Genomic DNA, 17,337 nt, shown 5'->3' on the forward strand with positions numbered 1-17,337 from the left:
CTAATCTTAGGAGTTGTTAGGCTTGAAGTCATAAACAGCGCAATGCTTGAAGTACAGCAAAGAGCTGCTGGCAAACGCAGGAAAGGGCTGTTTGAATGAATGCTTTACGAGCCTGCTGCTGCCTACCACCGCTCAGACTGCGCTATCAAATCATAGACGTAATTATAATATAATAACACACAGAAATACGAGCCTTAGGTCATTAATATGGTCAAATCCGGAAACTATCATTTCGAAAACAAAACGTTTATTCTTTCAGTGAAATACGGAACTATTCCGTATTTTATCTAACGGGTGGCATCCATAAGTCTAAATATTCCTGTTACATTGCACAACCTTCAATGTTATGTCATAATTACGTAAAATTCTGGCAAATTAGTTCGCAACGAGCCAGGCGGCCCAAAATGTTGCATATACTCTGACTCTGTGTGCAATGAACGCAAGAGAAGTGACACAATTTCCCTAGTTTAATATTGCCTGCCAACCTGGATTTCTTTTAACTAAATATGCAGGTTTAAAAATATATATACTTCTGTGTATTGATTTTAAGAAAGGCATTGATGTTTATGGTTAGGTACATTCGTGCAACGATTGTGCTTTTTTCGCAAATGCGCTTCTGTTAAATCATCCCCCATTTGGCGAAGTTGGCTGTCTTTGTTAGGAAGAAATGGTCTTCACACAGTTCGCAACGAGCCAGGCGGGCCAAACTGCTGCATATACCCTGACTCTGTTGCACAGAATGCAAGAGAAGTGACACAATTTCCCTAGTTAAAATAAATTAATGTTAGCAGGCAATATTAACTAAATATGCAGGTTTAAAAATATATACTTGTGTATTGATTTTAAGAAAGGCGTTGATGTTTATGGTTAGGTGCACATTGGTGCAACGACAGTGCTTTTTTCGCAAATGCGCTTGTTAAATCACCCGTTTGGCGAAATAGGCTGTGATTCAATGATAAATTAACTGGCACCGCATCGATTATATGCAACGCAGGACACGCTAGATAAACTAGTAATATCATCAAACGTGTAGTTAACTAGAGATTATGTTAAGATTGATTGTTTTTTATAAGATACGCTAGATAAGCTAGCACCTTACCTTGGCTCCTTGCTGCACTCGCATAACAGGTAGTCAGCCTGCCACGCAGTCTCCTCGTGGAGTGCAATGTAATCGGCCATGATCGGTGTCCAAAAATGCCGATTACTGATTGTTATGAAAACTTGAAATCGGCCCTAATTAATCGGCCATTCCGATTAATCGGTCGACCTCTACTACAGGCTGTGTCATCGTTGTCGGCAAACTTAATGATGGTGTTGGAGTCATGCCTGGCCATGTGGTCATAAGTGAACAGGGAGTACAGGAGGGGACTGAGCACGCACCCCTAATGGGCCCCCGTGTTGAGGATCAGCGTGGCGGATGTGTTGTTACTAACCCTTACCACCTGGGGGCGGCCCGTCAGGAAGTCCAGGATCCAGTTGCAGAGGGAGGCGTTTAGTCCCAGGCTCTTTAGCTCAGTGATGAGCTTTGAGGGCACTACGGTGTTGAACGCTGAGCTGTAGTCAATGAATAGCGTTCTCACATAGGTGTTCCTTTTATCCAGGTGGGAAAGGGTAGTGTTAGAGATTGCATCATCTGTGGATCTGTTGGGGAGGTATGCAAATTGGAGTGGGTCTAGAGTTTCTGGGACAGTGGTGTTGTGAGCCATGACCAGCCTTTCAAAGCACTTCATGCTACAGACGTGAGTGCTATGGGTGGGTAGTGATTTAGGCAGCTTACCTTAGTGCTCTTGGGCACAGGGACTATGGTGGTCTGCTTGAAACATGTTGATAATAAAGACTCAGTCAGGGACAGGTTGAAAATGTCAGTGAAGACACTTGTTAGTTGGTCAGCGCATGCTCGGAGTGCAAGTCCTGGTAATCCGTCAGGCTCTGCGGCCTTGTGAATGTTGTTTAAAGGTTTTACTCACATCGGCTATGGAGAGCGTGATCACACAATCGTCTGGAACAGCTGATGCTCTCATGCATGTTTCAGTGTTACTTGCCTCGAAGCGAGCATAGAAGTAGTTTAGCTCGTCTGGTTGGCTTGTGTCACTGGGCAGCTCGTGGCTGTGCGTCCCTTTGTAGTCTGTAAAGGTTTGAAAGCCTGCCACATCCGAGCGCCAGAGCCAGTGTAGTTCGACGAATTTGGAGAGCCTGTTAATGTCCTGCCCTTGACTTTGGTGCAGGGCATGTGATATCCTTAGCCTCTTCGTCGCAAAACTCCCTGATCTTCTCAAAAATATACGTTTGTCTAGCTGTGTCCAGTCCAGGTGGTGCTTGAACAGGCAGACCATCTATGGGAGGAAGGATGTCAGCATTGCGTAGCAGCTGAAACCTGGTCCCGACTGAGTCCAAACGGTCCTTGGCGACGACACCAGGCTCTAGAGAATCAAAGCTGTTAAACAGGAAGTAACAGAAAAAATGTGAGCTGAATAAAACTAGTGCCAATCATGTTGGAGGTAAATTAAATTATGCTCTGGTTTGAGTCACGTTGTTCGAACTGGCGAGAGCTTTCCGAGCTAAAGGTTAGCTGATGGTTTGGTTTGCTAGCAATGGTTTGCTGACTGATAGCTTGTAGGTAGTTAGCTGGCTAGCTTCAGTTGAGGGATTCCAGATCTGAAGTAAATAGAAATACTTTAGGGGAAAAAACAGACCCACGCCACATTGGGTGAGGCAGGTTGCAGGAGAGTATTTCGAATTTGAGGTTTAGGAAAATATTTGAAAGATATGCGAAGAGAAAGAAACCTGCTTCTTGTACTCTCTGTTCCGAACGTGCTAGACGGCAAGTTCATTTAGTCTTTAGCCGTACCCTTATCCTACTTCTCCTCTGTTCCTCTGGTGATGTGGAGGTTAATCCAGGTCCTGCAGTGCCTAGCTCCACTCCCACTCCCCAGGTGCTCTCATTTGTTGACTTATGTTACAGTAAAAGCCTTGGTTTCATGCATGTTAACATTAGAAGCCTACTCCCTAAGTTTGTTTTACTCACTGCTTTAGCACACTCTGCCAACCCGGATGTCTTAGCCGTGTCTGAATCCTGGCTTAGGAAAACCACCAAAATCCCTGAAATCTCCATTGCTAACTATAACATTTTCCGCCAAGATAGAACTGCCAAAGGGGGCGGTGTTGCAATCTACTGCAAATATAGCCTGCAGAGTTCTGTATTACTATCCAAGTCTGTACCCAAACAATTCGAGCTTCTACTTCTAAAAATTCACCTTTCCAGAAACAAGTCTCTCACTGTTGCCGCTTGCTATAGACCTCCCTCTGCCCCCAGCTGTGCCCTCGATACCATATGTGAATTGATTGCCCCCCATCTATCTTTTGAGCTCGTGCTACTAGGTGACCTAAACTGGGACATGCTTAACACCCCGGCCATCCTACAATCTAAGCTTGATGCCCTCAATCTCACACAAATGATCAATGAACCTACCAGGTACAACCCCAAATCTGTAAACACGGGCACCCTCATAGATGTCATCCTAACTAACTCGCCCTCCAAATACACCTCTGCTGTTTTCAATCAAGATCTCAGCGATCACTGCCTCATAGCCTGCATCCGTAATGGGTCTGCGACCAAACGACCACCCCTCATCACTGTCAAACGTTCCCTAAAACACTTATGCGAGCAGGCCTTTCTAATCGACCTGGCCAGAGTATCCTGGAATGACATTGACCTCATCCCATCACTAGATGATGCCTGGCTATTCTTTAAATAAGCATGCCCCACTCAAAAAATGTAGAACTAGGAATAGATATAGTCCTTGGTTGACTCCAGACCTGTCTGCCCTTGACCAGCACAAAAACATCCTGTGGCGTTCTGCATTGGCATCGAATAGCTCCCGTGATATGCAACTTTTCAGGGAAGTTAGGAACAAATATACACAGGCAGTTAGAAAAGCTAAGGCTAGCTTTTTCAAACAGAAATTTGCATCCTGTAGTACTAACTCAAAAAAGTCCTGGGACACTGTAAAGTCCATGGAGAATAAGAGCACCTCCTCCCAGCTGCCCACTGCTCTGAGGCTAGGAAACACTGTTACCACCGATAAATCCACTATAATTGAGAATTTCAATAAGCATTTCTCTACGGCTGGCCATGCTTTCCACCTGGCTACCCCTACCCCGGTCAACTGCCCGGCACCATCCACAGCATCCCGCCGATGCCCCCACCATTTCTCCTTCACCCAAATCCAGATAGCTGATGTTCTGAAAGAGCTGCAAAATCTGGACCCATACAAATCAGCCAGGCTAGACAATCTGGACCCTCTCTTTCTAAAATGTTCTGCCGAAATTGTTACAACCCCTATTACTAGCCTGTTCTACCTCTATTTCATATCGTCTGAGATTCCCGAAGATTGGAAAGTTGCCGCGGTCATCCCCCTCTTCAAAGGGGGTGACACTCTAGACCCAAACTGCTACAGACCTATATCTATCCTACCCTGTCTTTCTAAGGTCTTCGAAAGCCAAGTTAACAAACAGATTACCGACCATTTCGAATCCCACCGTACTTTCTCCGTTATATCTGGTTTCAGAGCTGGTCATTGGGTGCACCTCAGCCACGCTCAAAGTCCTAAACGACATCATAACCGCCATCGATAAGAGACATTACTGTGCAGCCGTATTCATCGACCTGGCCAAGGCTTTCGACTCTGTCAATCACCACATTCTTATTGGTAGACTCGACATTCTTGGTTTCTCAAATGATTGCCTCACCTGGTTTACCAACTACTTCTCTGATAGAGTTCCGTGTGTCAAATCGGAGGGCCTGTTGTCCGGACCTCTGGCAGTCTCTATGGGTGTGCCACAGGGTTCAATTCTCTGGCTGACTCTCTTCTTTGTATACATCAATGATGTTGCTCTTGCTGCTGGTGATTCTCTGATCCACCTCTACGCAGATGACACCATTCTGTATACTTCTGGCCCCTCTTTGGACACTGTGTTAACTAACCTCCAGACAAGCTTCAATGCCATACAACTCTCCTTGCGTGGCCTCCAACTGCTCTTAAACTCAAGTAAAACTAAATGCATGCTATTCAATCGATCACTGCCCGGACCTTCTCGCCCATCCAGCATCACTACTCTGGACGGCTCTGACTTAGAATACATGGACAACTACAAATACCTGGATGTCTGGTTAGACTGTAAACTCTCCTTCCAGACTCACATCAACCATCTCCAATCCAAAATTAAATCTAGAATCGGCTTCCTTTATCGCAACAAAGCATCCTTCACTCATGCTGCCAAACATACCCTCGTAAAACTGACCATCCTACCGATCCTCGACTTCGGTGATGTCATCTATAAAATAGCCTCCAACACTCTACTCAACAAATTAGATGCAGTCTATCACAGTGCCATCCGTTTTGTATCCAAAGCCCCATACACTACCCACCATTGTGACCTGTACACTCTCGTTGGTTGGCCCTCGCTTCATACTCGTCGCCAAACCCACTGGCTACAGGTTATCTACAAGTCTCTGCTAGGTAAAGCCCCACCTTATCTCAGCTCACTGGTCACCATAGCAGCACCCACTCGTAGCACGCGCTCCAGCAGGTATATCTCACTGGTCACCCCCAAAGCCAATTCCTCCTTTAGTCGTCTTTCCTTCCAGTTCTCTGCTGCCAATGACTGGAACGAACTGCAAAAATCTCTGAAGCTGGAGACTCATATCTCCCTCACTAACTTCAAGCACCAGCTGTCAGAGCAGCTCACAGATCACTGCACCTGTACATAGCCCATCTGTAAACAGCCCATCTATCTACCTACCTCATCCCCATACTGTATTTATTCATTTATTTTGCTCCTTTGCACCCCAGTATCTCTACTTGCACATTCATCTTCTGCACATCTACCATTCCAGTGTTTAATTGCTATATTGTAATTACTTCGCCACCATGGCCTATTTATTGCCTTACCTCCCTTATCTTACCTCATTTGCACTCGCTGTATATAGACTTTTTGTTTTCTTTTGTTCTACTGTATTATTGACTATGTTTTGTATATTCCATGTGTAACTCTGTGTTGTTGTATGTGTCAAATTGCTATGCTTTATCTTGGCCAGGTCACAGTTGCAAATGAGAACTTGTTCTCAACTAGCCTACCTGGTTAAATAAAGGTGAAATTAAAAAATTATCAAAATGTTGTTTATGCTTTACATACCAAGTGTTGTCATCGATTCCTTTAGAGACGCCATACCGCTGCTTTTGTCACATGGGATGGCAGCAGCTTTCCACCAAAGTGTTGCTTCCTGGGTGGCGTCCTGCTAATACTATTGGATTATCCTCTGCGTAGTTGTTGATGAAGTGCAGAACCATGTAAACACCAGCTCGGCAAGTGTGCATGTGTTTTTATCTTGTTTTTATCTCCGCATGCTTCAGGTGATTGAAATCTGAACGCTCTACCAGTGCTTTAAACAGTTCTTGTAATTCTACTTTCCTGTGGATATATTGTCTCACATTCCTCCCGCCAAAAGGACCAACCGCACAGACAACCAGTACACTACTTTGAAATATAATTGTTTTCAACATTCTGGCTTGTAGAGGTCGTTAGAGGAAACTTTCCTGATTCAAATGCTCATTTCTGCCTGTCGTACAATTCAATGTAACGTCGGGTTTCCAGGCAATTCTCTAGCTAGCTATCTTTTTAACGAAGCTTACCTGTCCCGTGTCAATGTTGGTCTGTGTGTTACAGTTACTCAGGCAGCATAATTCGGATCTTTTTTCACTAATTGGTCTTTTGACCAATCCGATCTGTAAAAAAGATCTGATGTGATTGGTCAAAGACCAATTCGGTGGGGGGCGGGGGGGGGGGGGACACTTCAGAATTGATCTGCCTGTGTAAACGCAGCTTGTCTGACTCTTGGGCTGCATCAGATTATCTTTTTATATTGACCTGATACTGTAGTGGCCCCTCTAACAATGAAAATGCATTCCTTAAAGAACGGAAGGCGGACAGGAGGCGGCCAGATCAGGTGGGACCTTTCTAGCCAATGAGAGGGAACAGGCGCAACCCCGATATAACTTTTTTTTTTTTTTCTCAAAGTTTCCTGGATGTCCTGAGTCCTACTTAAATCAGTACACTTGTAACAACCTAATTATTACACAACTTCTATTTAATCAAATAACCAACACGTAGCAAATAAGCCATTGCATTTTCGATTAATAACCTGTTATGGATAGGGGGCAGTATTTTCACGGCCGGATAAAAAACGTACCCGATTTAATCTGATTATTACTCCTGCCCAGAAACTAGAATATGCATATAATTATTAGCTTTGGATAGAAAACACTCCAAAGTTTCTAAAACTGTTTGAATGGTGTCTGTGAGTATAACAGAACTCATTTGGCAGGCCAAAACCTGAGAAGATTCCAAACAGGAAGCGCCCTCTCTGACCATTTCTTGGCCTTCTTGATCATCTCTAACCAAAACAGGGGATCTCTGCTGTAACGTGACACTTCCTACGGCTCCCATAGGCTCTCAGAAGGCGGCAAAAAGCTGAATGGTGGCTTTGCAGGCCCTGGCTGAAAAACACTAGCTAATTTTGATAGTGGTCAATAAGAGAACAGAGACTGGAGGCGCGTGCACGAAGCGACCCCATGTTTTTATTCTTTCGTCTTTGAACAAAAACTACGACTCCCGGTCGGAATATTATCGCTTTTTTACAAGAAAAATAAGCATAAAAATTGATTTTAAACAGCGGTTGACATGCTTCGAAGTACGGTAATGGAATATTTAGAATTTTTTTGTCACGAAAAGCGTCGGGCGCGTAACCCTTCGTCACCCTTGGATAGTGTCTTGAACGCACGAACAAAACGCCGCTATTTGGATATAACTATGGATTATTTTGAACCAAACCAACATTTGTTATTGAAGTAGAAGTCCTGGGAGTGCATTCTGACGAAGAACAGCAAAGGTAATACAATTTTTCTTATAGTAAATCTGACTTTGGTGAGGGTCAAACTTGGTGGGTGTCAAAATAGCTAGCCTGTGATGCCGGGCTATCTACTCAGAATATTGCAAAATGTGCTTTCACCGAAAAGCTATTTTAAAATCGGACACCTCGATTGCATAAAGGAGTTCTGTATCTATAATTCTTAAAATAATGTATGTTTTTTGTGAACGTTTATCGTGAGTAATTTAGTAAATTCACCGGAAGTGTTCGGTGGGAATGCTAGTTCTGAACATCACATGCTAATGTAAAGAAACACCGCCTACTGGAGAGCCATTGTTGGCCCAGTTTATTCCTCTGGCTAGTGATGGGGAAACAGTATCCTGAAGCATTGAGGCTTTCCAGACAATTATGCCAAATAGGTTAATCACTCGAGGTTTTAATCAACAGTGTACACTCGTGGCAAATTATTATCTTTGCCTGAAACCAGTACCAAACCAATCGGGTGGTTGTTCAACCAAACAAAGCTTCGGATAAAGTGATGCATCGAAGTAAACTGCTTAGCCATTTCGACGCATGCCTCGGAGCTCCGGTATCAAACGTAACATCACTATCTCTCTGGCTGCGATTAGACAGGCAGCCCTAATCTGATGTTTCTTTTCACTAATTGGTCTTTTAACCAATCAGATCAGCCCTGAAAAAGATCTGATGTGATTGGTCAAAAACCCATTAGTGGAAAAAATATCAGAATTAGGCTACCTGTTTGAACGCAGATTCCTGTATGTGTTTTTTTCACCTACTATGCAGGCCTTTTTGATTGATTTCATGTGTACCATGTTTATCTAACTTGCTAAAGCTTTACAGATTGTGTGGTGAAATTGCACCTATACTTCAAGCAATCGAACAGCATTCAAATGAACTGCTGTGAAGTCCTGCTGTGATACTTACTGACTCGCTATGCTTCAATTCACTTAGTTTTAGCAGGATGCCAAAGACATCTCCTGATGGTTGGTGGTCCAACATACGGAAGTGTCTCTCAGACTGCACCCAGACATCTCCCTGTTAGGATCTATGCTGCCACAACGAAGTAAGTCATCACAAACCCACACACACCCTCATCGAATGCTTTCCAAATTCTCCTTTCGCATCATAGACTGATTGAACATAAAACATTTTTTGATGATGATTTACATATATATTTTTCACCAATTTTCCACCAATTCGGTGCCTTTTGAGAAGTGTAACTTCTTAACACGTTTTCCCATCTCAAAATGACTAATAACTGCCAAATAAAGTAACAGGGTTGACTGTTGAGTGCAAGCCTCACAAAAAGTTTTCACCGTATTAAAGAGGTAAGTTGACGTAACAGGGTTGACCTTAACGTGAGGGAACCTGAACATGAGGGACAGACGTAAATGAATCACTGATCACATGAATTAAATAATAATCATTAATTACTTTTGAAAAGCAGAAAAATAACTAGGGCTTTACAATGATTGTGAAAACCCCAAAAATGTCTCCAGGTTAAGTGTGATTAAAATCGTTCTAGGAGTCAGAGGAACATGTAAAAATGCTGAATTTAGGCACTTTAGCAAGTCTTAATTCTTAAAAAAAAATATATATATTTATTGAATTATCCATGTGGTCTTTATTGAAGGGCTTTTACATTCAACCCCTGTGCTACACCTTTATGTATCTGGACTTAACCCCATCAATCACCGTGGCCTGAGTTCTGTCACTAAGATAACCATGAGCAGGTGTCAGAGCTCAGACCTATAGAGGACAACTTATTCAATTAAATAGCTTGATCAACCATATGAAAAGCTTTTGACAGGTCCACAAACAAAGCAGCACATTGTCGTGTCTAAAGAATTGACAAGATCATGAACAACTAAAGTGATTGCTATTATAGTGCTATTCCCAGGCCTAAACCCTGATTGGATGCCCAGGCCTAAACTCTGATTGGATGCCCAGGCCTAAACTCTGATTGGATGCCCAGGCCTAAACTCTGATTGGATGCCCAGGCCTAAACTCTGATTGGATGCCCAGGCCTAAACTCTGATTGGATGCCCAGGCCTAAACTCTGATTGGATGCCCAGGCCAAAACCCTGATTGGATGCTCAGGCCTAGACCCTGATTGGATGCCCAGGCCTAAACCCTGATTGGATCCCAGGCCTAAAACCTGATTGGATCCCAGGCCTAAACCCTGATTGGTTTACATTCTAAATACATTTTTCTGATTTTTAATTAAAAAAAAGAGCAAACTTGTACATTTAATAAGGATTCAAGAATCTGAGCTCGACAAGGAGGCCTTGAAATGGTGTGATAATGATGAAGATCTCTACTGTCCCCATCCTTATGGAGCGGCAGCACAACAGCTGATTTCCATACTTTTGTTATTTCAAAGAGAGAACCCGCTGAAATAAAATGGTGATTAAATGCATCAATGATGGCATTTTTTTTTGTAATGAGGCCAGGGTCTGAATTAATTTCTTGTGGCAGAGAGGAGGAAGTTTCCTGAATTTTAGCCGTGTTCCAATTACACAATGATTCCTCAGTTGTTTAAAAGCTTGCCAGTCGGGGCCTAAGCATGTGTTCCTGGCCTTGACCCAAGCATCCATCTCTTTTTATGAATGACTTCTGATAATTCCAGAGTGCACCAATGCATTCAATCTGTCTTTAACCCTTAGTTTTTTAAAGGCAGCATGATTATCCACAATTGTATTGGATAAGACCTCTTCACAGTGGCTCAAAGCTAAATCACGTTCAGGGATAGCTGAAATACCATCAAGGTCACTAAAATAATAAATCATGAACTTCAAATTCCAAAAACGGATTTAGTAATCGCAGATGGTGATGAAATACATAATGAATTGAGTCCAGTCATCTTGGTAAAACATGAACAGGAAGGAAACAATCTAGTAGTTGATTAAAGAAGACATTAGTTGCATCTGAAATGGCACCCTATTTCCTCAGAGCCTGGTTCCTCTCTAGATTTCTTCCTAGGTTCCTGCCTTTCTAAGGAGTTTTTCCAAGCCACCGTGCTTCTGCATTGCTTGCTGTTTTAGGGTTTTACGCTGGGTTTCTGTATTGCACTTTGTGACGTCAGCTGATGTAAAAAGGGCTTTATATTGAAATGTTATTAACATGCACTGCGTTTGACCAGAGCCCAAAAGGTGCACATCGTGCACAATGGGGGTAGCGGTTCCATTTGGGATGCACACATTTTGTTGTCATGTTGTCCTAGGATGGTAAACGTTGTTGAGTAAAATCCAGATTCCTTCATCTGCTTGCCACATATTGTTTTTTATGTAGGCTTTGATGTCGCAGGCAGCACAGCAATATATTTACATGCATGTTTTGAATCTTTTCCAGAAAAAAGTGGATCTCTTTGTCAGCACAGTTTATTTACCATACTTGTTCAAGACAGATGTCAACAAAGTTTCAGTTTTTACAGAGGTAAGTTATCTGACTTAACAGTAACCTTTATTCTTTGTCTTTTTTAATCTCCTGTGCAGTTTCCTACATCAATAGCTAATTTATTCAGTTGATTTATGTTATGTCTTCCTTGATGGACCTTACCGAGTCCCTAAGTCATTTACATGTTAATCAGTCATTCTATTGAAATCCCTTGTTGATCTGGTAGTGATGTATACATGGAAATACAGTACATTTGGAAATGATTCAGACCTCATGACTTTTTCCACATTTTGTTACGTTACAGCCTTATGTTGGTTGGTAGAGCATGGTGTTTGCAACGCCAGCATGGTGTGTGCAACGCCAGGGTTGTGGGTTCGATTCCCACGGGGGGCCAGTACAAAAACAAAATGCATGAAATGAAATGTATGTATTGACTACTGTAAGTCGCTCTGGATAAGAGCGTCTGCTAAATGACAAAAAAAATGTAAAAATGATTAAATCAACTTTTTTTCCCTCATCAATCTACACACAATACCCCATAATGACAAAGCGAAAAACAGGCTTTTAGAAATGTTAGCAAAATAAAAAAACTGAAATACCTTATTTACATAAGGGGAAAAGGGGATACCTAGTCAGCTGTACAACTGAAATGTCTTCCGCATTGAACCCAACCACAATGAATCAGAGGTGCTGGGGGCTGCCTTAATCGACATCCACGTCTTTGGCACCCGGGGAACAGTGGGTTAACAGCCTTGTTCAGGGGCAGAACAACAGATTTTTACCTTGTCAGCTCGGGGATTTGATCCAGCAACCTTTCGGTGAATGGCCCAATGCTCTAACCACTAGTATTCAGACCCTTTGTATGAGACTCAAAATTGAGCTCAGATGCATCCTGTTTCCATTGATCATTCTTGAGATGTTTCTACAAGTTGATTAGAGTCCATCTGTGGTAAATTCAATTGATTGGACATGATTTGGAAAGACACACACCTGTCTATATAAGGTCCCACAGTTCACAGTGCATGTCAGAGCAAAAACCAAGACATGAGGTTGAAGGAATTGTCCGTAGAGCTCCGAGACAGGATTGTGTCGAGGCACAGATCTGGGGAAGGGTACCAAAAAATGTATTCAGCATTGAAGGTCCCCAAGAACACAGTGGCCTCCATCATTCTTAAATGGAATAAGTTTGGAACCACCAAGACTCTTCCTAGAGCTGGCTGCCCGACCAAACTGAGCAATCGGGGGAGAAGGGCCTTGGTTAGGGAGGTGACCAAGAACCCAAAGGTCACTGACAGAGCTCCAGAGTTCTTCCGTGGAGATGGGAGAACCTTCCAGAAGGACAACCATCTCTGCAGCACTCCACCAATCAGGCCTACATGGTAGAATGGTCAAGTCTCTGAATGTCCTTGAGTGGCCCAGCTAGACGCTCCCCATCTAACCTGACAGCTTGAGAGGATCTGCAGAGAAGAATGGGAGAAACTCCCAAATACATGTTGTAGCGTTATACCCAAGAAGACTCGAGGCTGTAATCACTGCCAAAGGTGCTTCAACAAAGTACTGAGTAAAGGGCTTGAATACTTATGTAAATGTGATATTTCAGTTTTTTTGTTGTTGTATTTATACATTTGCAACAATTTTTTTCTTTGTCATTATTGGGTAGATTGAGGATTTTTTAAATTTATGAATAAGGCTGTAACATAAAATATTAGTCAAGGGGTCTGAATACTTTCCGAATGCACTGTATATAATCTGTATGTCAACTAGAACTGGCAGTGATGTACAGTACCAGTCAAAAGTTTGGACAAAAATAAAAAGTAGTGAAGACATCAAAACTATGAAATAACACATATGGAATCATGTAGTAACCAAAAAAGTGTTAAACAAATCCAAATATATTTCATATGAGATTCTTCAAAGTTGACACACTTTACCTTGATGACAGCTTTACACACTCTTGACATTCTCTCAACCATCTTCATGAGGTAGTCACCTGGAATGCTTTTCCAACCGTATTGAAGGAGTTTCCACATATGCTGAGCGATTGTTGGCTGCTTTTCCTTCACTCTGTGGTCCACCTCATCCCAAACCATCTCAATTGGGTTGAGGTCGGGTGATTGTGGAGACCAGGTCATCTGATGCAGCACTCCGTCACTCTCCTTCTTGGTCAAATAGCCCTTACACAGCCTGGATGTGTGTTTTGGGTCATTGTCCTGTTGAAAAACAAATGATAGTCCCACTAAGTGCAAACCAGATGGGATGACGTATTGCTGTGGTAGCCATGCTGGTTAAGTGTGCCTTGAATTCTAAATAAACCACAGACAGTGACACCAGCAAAGCACCATCACACCACCACCGTCATCCTTCACAGTGGGAACCATGCAGAGATCATCTGTTCACCTACTCTGCGTCTCACAAAGATACGGAGGTTGGAACCAAAAATCTCTGTCTATTGCTTGTGTTTCTTAGCCCATGCAAGTCTCTTCTTCTTATTGGTGTCCTTTAGTAGTAGTTTCTTTGCAGCAATTTGACCATGAAGGCCTGATTCACACAGTCTCCTCTGAACAGTTAATGTTGAGATGTCTATTACTTGAACTCTGTGAAGCCTTTATTTGGGCTGCAATTGCTGAGGCTGGTAACTCTAATGAACTGATCATCTGCAGCAGAGATAACTCTGGGTCTTCCTTTCCTGTAAATATAAATGAAGGACACTGGGTTTCTGTCTGTTCTTGTCAGAATCCTGATCAAGCCAAAGTAGCCCAGGAGAACGGAGCAGCGTTTGTGGGAGGAGCCGACCTTGTGCAGAGAGTGAGTGTCAGAAGTTTCTCTCTCTGAGGGAAATTCAATCTTTCCCCCTTCTGTTTCTGTCTCTCACACTTCCACACACAAATCACTCACAAACTTTTTGTTCATATTTCCTGTGTTCTCTGTTCTTTGTAGATCTTGGATGATGAAGTGGATGTGGACTTCTACATAGTAGTACTAGACATCATCTCCAAATTACTGCCTCTGAAGAACAAACTACGCATTGAAGTTCCCCAAGAACAAGAGAGGTGGGCAACACTCCCGTTATCAATCAATCAAATTTACATTGTCCTTTGTACATTTGTCAAAATGCTTTTGACACCCCAAAAAACCCTAGGAACAAAACCTTGAGAGGAACCTGACCCTGAAAGGAGGCCCCCCCATGTGCTGTTTAAAGGAACATTCTAAAGGCTTCCCCCAAAAACCTTCCCAATTAAAAGTTGACTGAAAACGAGGTCTACTTGGCAGAATGATTATCTTGATTATTTGTATCGATCACAGCATTTTTTTTGTAGCCTAGCTGGTACATTGTACAGTACGAAAACACCACTAGCCAAACACAATGGTCTACTTGCTAGGTGTGCAATTGAATGGAAGGGCAACTACACCTGCCAAGTAATTGTTCCCAGACCTGCAAAGTGGTCTTGTGATTTCATTTTTAAAGTTAAAGCATCAAATTTGTCGTTTTTCTAATTTAAAAGTGTGATTTTTGAGAGGGAATTTGGGAAACTCTGAAACCGGGAAACTGTAGAGTGACCAAAACAATAACACCCTTTTTCAGATTGCGCAAATGTTTTATTTTCTCCCTCCAAACAATCAATGTAAAAATGTAATTATTTGTATATGGAGGCTAGGTTATTATAGCCCGCAAATTACAGGTAACATTTCAATAATGCACATATCATCCGCTTTCCCGGGCCAGTATTCTCTTCATTATAGGCTAGTAGTTTTCATTTGGCACTGGCCCGGTGTGCCGCTGGCAAATTTACCTGACTGTCAAGCTCTGCGAGGGCATGCTAATTTAAAAGATGGCTAGTTTATTTGTTAGCCTGGTTCTGGATGGAGTACAGGTACAGTATGGGACATGGGTCAGAAAAAAAATGTGTGCAACCAAATCATATGCTGGTGCATCCAACTGAATAAGTTAGTAGTAGCAATGCCACCAGTGGAAAACGTTAGTTTAGAACCCTGGTTAGGAGAACCCTGGTTAAGAGAACTCATGACCTAACCATGTTTCTCTCTGGCTGTTTCAGGATCGGTTGGAGTCCACATTCCCAAGATGCTGGAGTTGTTCCAGACTGGCCATGAGTATATAGTGGAGAAGGAACGCTGTCCTCACTAGAGTAGGAACGGTAAGTCTGAAGGAACGCTGTCCTCACTAGAGTAGGAACGGTAAGTCTGAAGGAACGTTGTCATCACTAGGGTAGGAACGGTAAGTCTGAAGGAACGTTGTCATCACTAGGGTAGGAACGGTAAGTCTGAAGGAACGCTGTCCTCACTAGGGTAGGAACGGTAAGTCTGTAGGAACACTGTCCTCACTAGGGTAGGAATGGTAAGTCTGAAGGAACGCTGTCCACTAGGGTAGGAACAGTAAGTCTGAAGGAATGCTGTCATCACTAGGGTAGGAACGGTAAGTCTGTAGGAACGCTGTCATCACTAGGGTAGGAATGGTAAGTCTGAAGGAACGCTGTCCTCACTAGGGTAGGAACGGTAAGTCTGAAGGAACGCTGTCCTCACTAGGGTAGGAACGGTAAGTCTGAAGGAACGCTGTCATCACTAGGGTAGGAATGGTAAGTCTGAAGGAACGCTGTCATCACTAGGATAGGAACGGTAAGTCTGTAGGAACGCTGTCCTCACTAGGGTAGGAATGGTAAGTCTGTAGGAACGCTGTCCTCACTAGAGTAGGAATGGTAAGTCTAGGAATGCTGTCATCACTAGGGTAGGAATGGTAAGTCTGAAGGAACGCTGTCATCACTAGGGTAGGAATGGTAAGTCTGTAGGAACGCTGTCCTCACTAGGATAGGATCGGTAAGTCTGTAGGAATGCTGTCATCACTAGGGTAGGAATGGTAAGTCTGAAGGAATGCTGTCATCACTAGAGTAGGAATGGTAAGTCTGAAGGAACACTGTCCTCACTAGGGTAGGAACGGTAAGTCTGAAGGAACGCTGTCATCACTAGGGTAGGAATGGTAAGTCTGAAGGAACGCTGTCATCACTAGGGTAGGAACGGTAAGTCTGAAGGAACGCTGTCCTCACTAGGGTAGGAACGGTAAGTCTGTAGGAACGCCGTCATCACTAGGGTAGGAACGGTAAGTATAAAGGCATTACGGAATGACCTACAGTATAATCACCACAACGTTAAAGCATACGTGTAATCCTCACTAATGTCTGTCAGATTATCCAAGTACTATCCAGCGCATCATTGTTAGTAACATGACATGTACCTATACTAGAGTAACTACGGTGTAATTATTAATGAACTAGTAGTAGCCATAGAACATAGTTGTAGGAGCCATTTTGGCCAGTTTACTTGTTTTGGACACTAGAGGGCACTATGTTGGGGTCATGGGTCACTGTTCACGTGTGTGTGGGGGGGGCAGCACAGGTGACTAGGAACAGTTAGCACAGGTGAGAGGAGGGGACATACAGTTGTTACAGCTTATAGAATGCATCTCTCTGCACCTTTTTCTATAGGAATATGTGTTTTGGAGCTATTTTATATGTGCAATAAATGGGAACTTCACTCAAAAAGAATAATGTTTGGAAAGCTGATTTATTGTGGACGTGTTATGGAAAGATCTCTCCTGTGCCAATGGCAGTTCATTAGGGAATCGCCAATACAATAGTCGTGCATAATTTACCATTTTTATGCCAGCAGTTATGGAGTTGGAGAAACTCTACGTAAGCAGAGCCAACCTGTTTTTAGATGATTTCTGGTATAAATCAATCACAGCACGTTTCAGGACTAATTCAGTAGTTTTTACCTGATTTAAGTAGAATACTATTGGCAATTTAATGTTGTAAGTTCTATTTTATATTCATAAAACATGACTTGAAAATGATCCTGTCGCTGCTTCCTGTTGACAACAACTTTTGATAAATAGACAAATGTCAAAACACCATTTTGAAGTGTCCAAATCAATAATAAATATGCAGAAACAGTTTGATATATTGAGAAAAATAAACTGGAAA

General features: G+C 42.8%; 1 protein-coding gene across 1 annotated transcript in view; it reads left to right on the forward strand.

The window, feature by feature from the left end:
- The window catches only part of LOC106570869 (large ribosomal subunit protein uL1m-like), an 18,536-nt gene extending 1,412 nt beyond the window's left edge, over positions 1-17,124 (forward strand). Inside the window, 5 exon segments of the mRNA XM_045695379.2 lie at positions 8,900-11,383; positions 14,078-14,149; positions 14,282-14,368; positions 14,370-14,394; positions 15,400-17,124. Of these exon segments, the coding sequence (XP_045551335.2) occupies positions 11,246-11,383; positions 14,078-14,149; positions 14,282-14,368; positions 14,370-14,394; positions 15,400-15,488 (411 nt within the window). The 5' untranslated portion in view covers positions 8,900-11,245 and the 3' untranslated portion in view covers positions 15,489-17,124.
- Positions 17,125-17,337: the final 213 nt, after the last annotated feature.

Source organism: Salmo salar, chromosome 15 (assembly GCF_965601325.2).
Source record: "Salmo salar chromosome 15, fSalSal1, whole genome shotgun sequence".
Classification (NCBI taxonomy): Eukaryota; Metazoa; Chordata; class Actinopteri; order Salmoniformes; family Salmonidae; genus Salmo; species Salmo salar.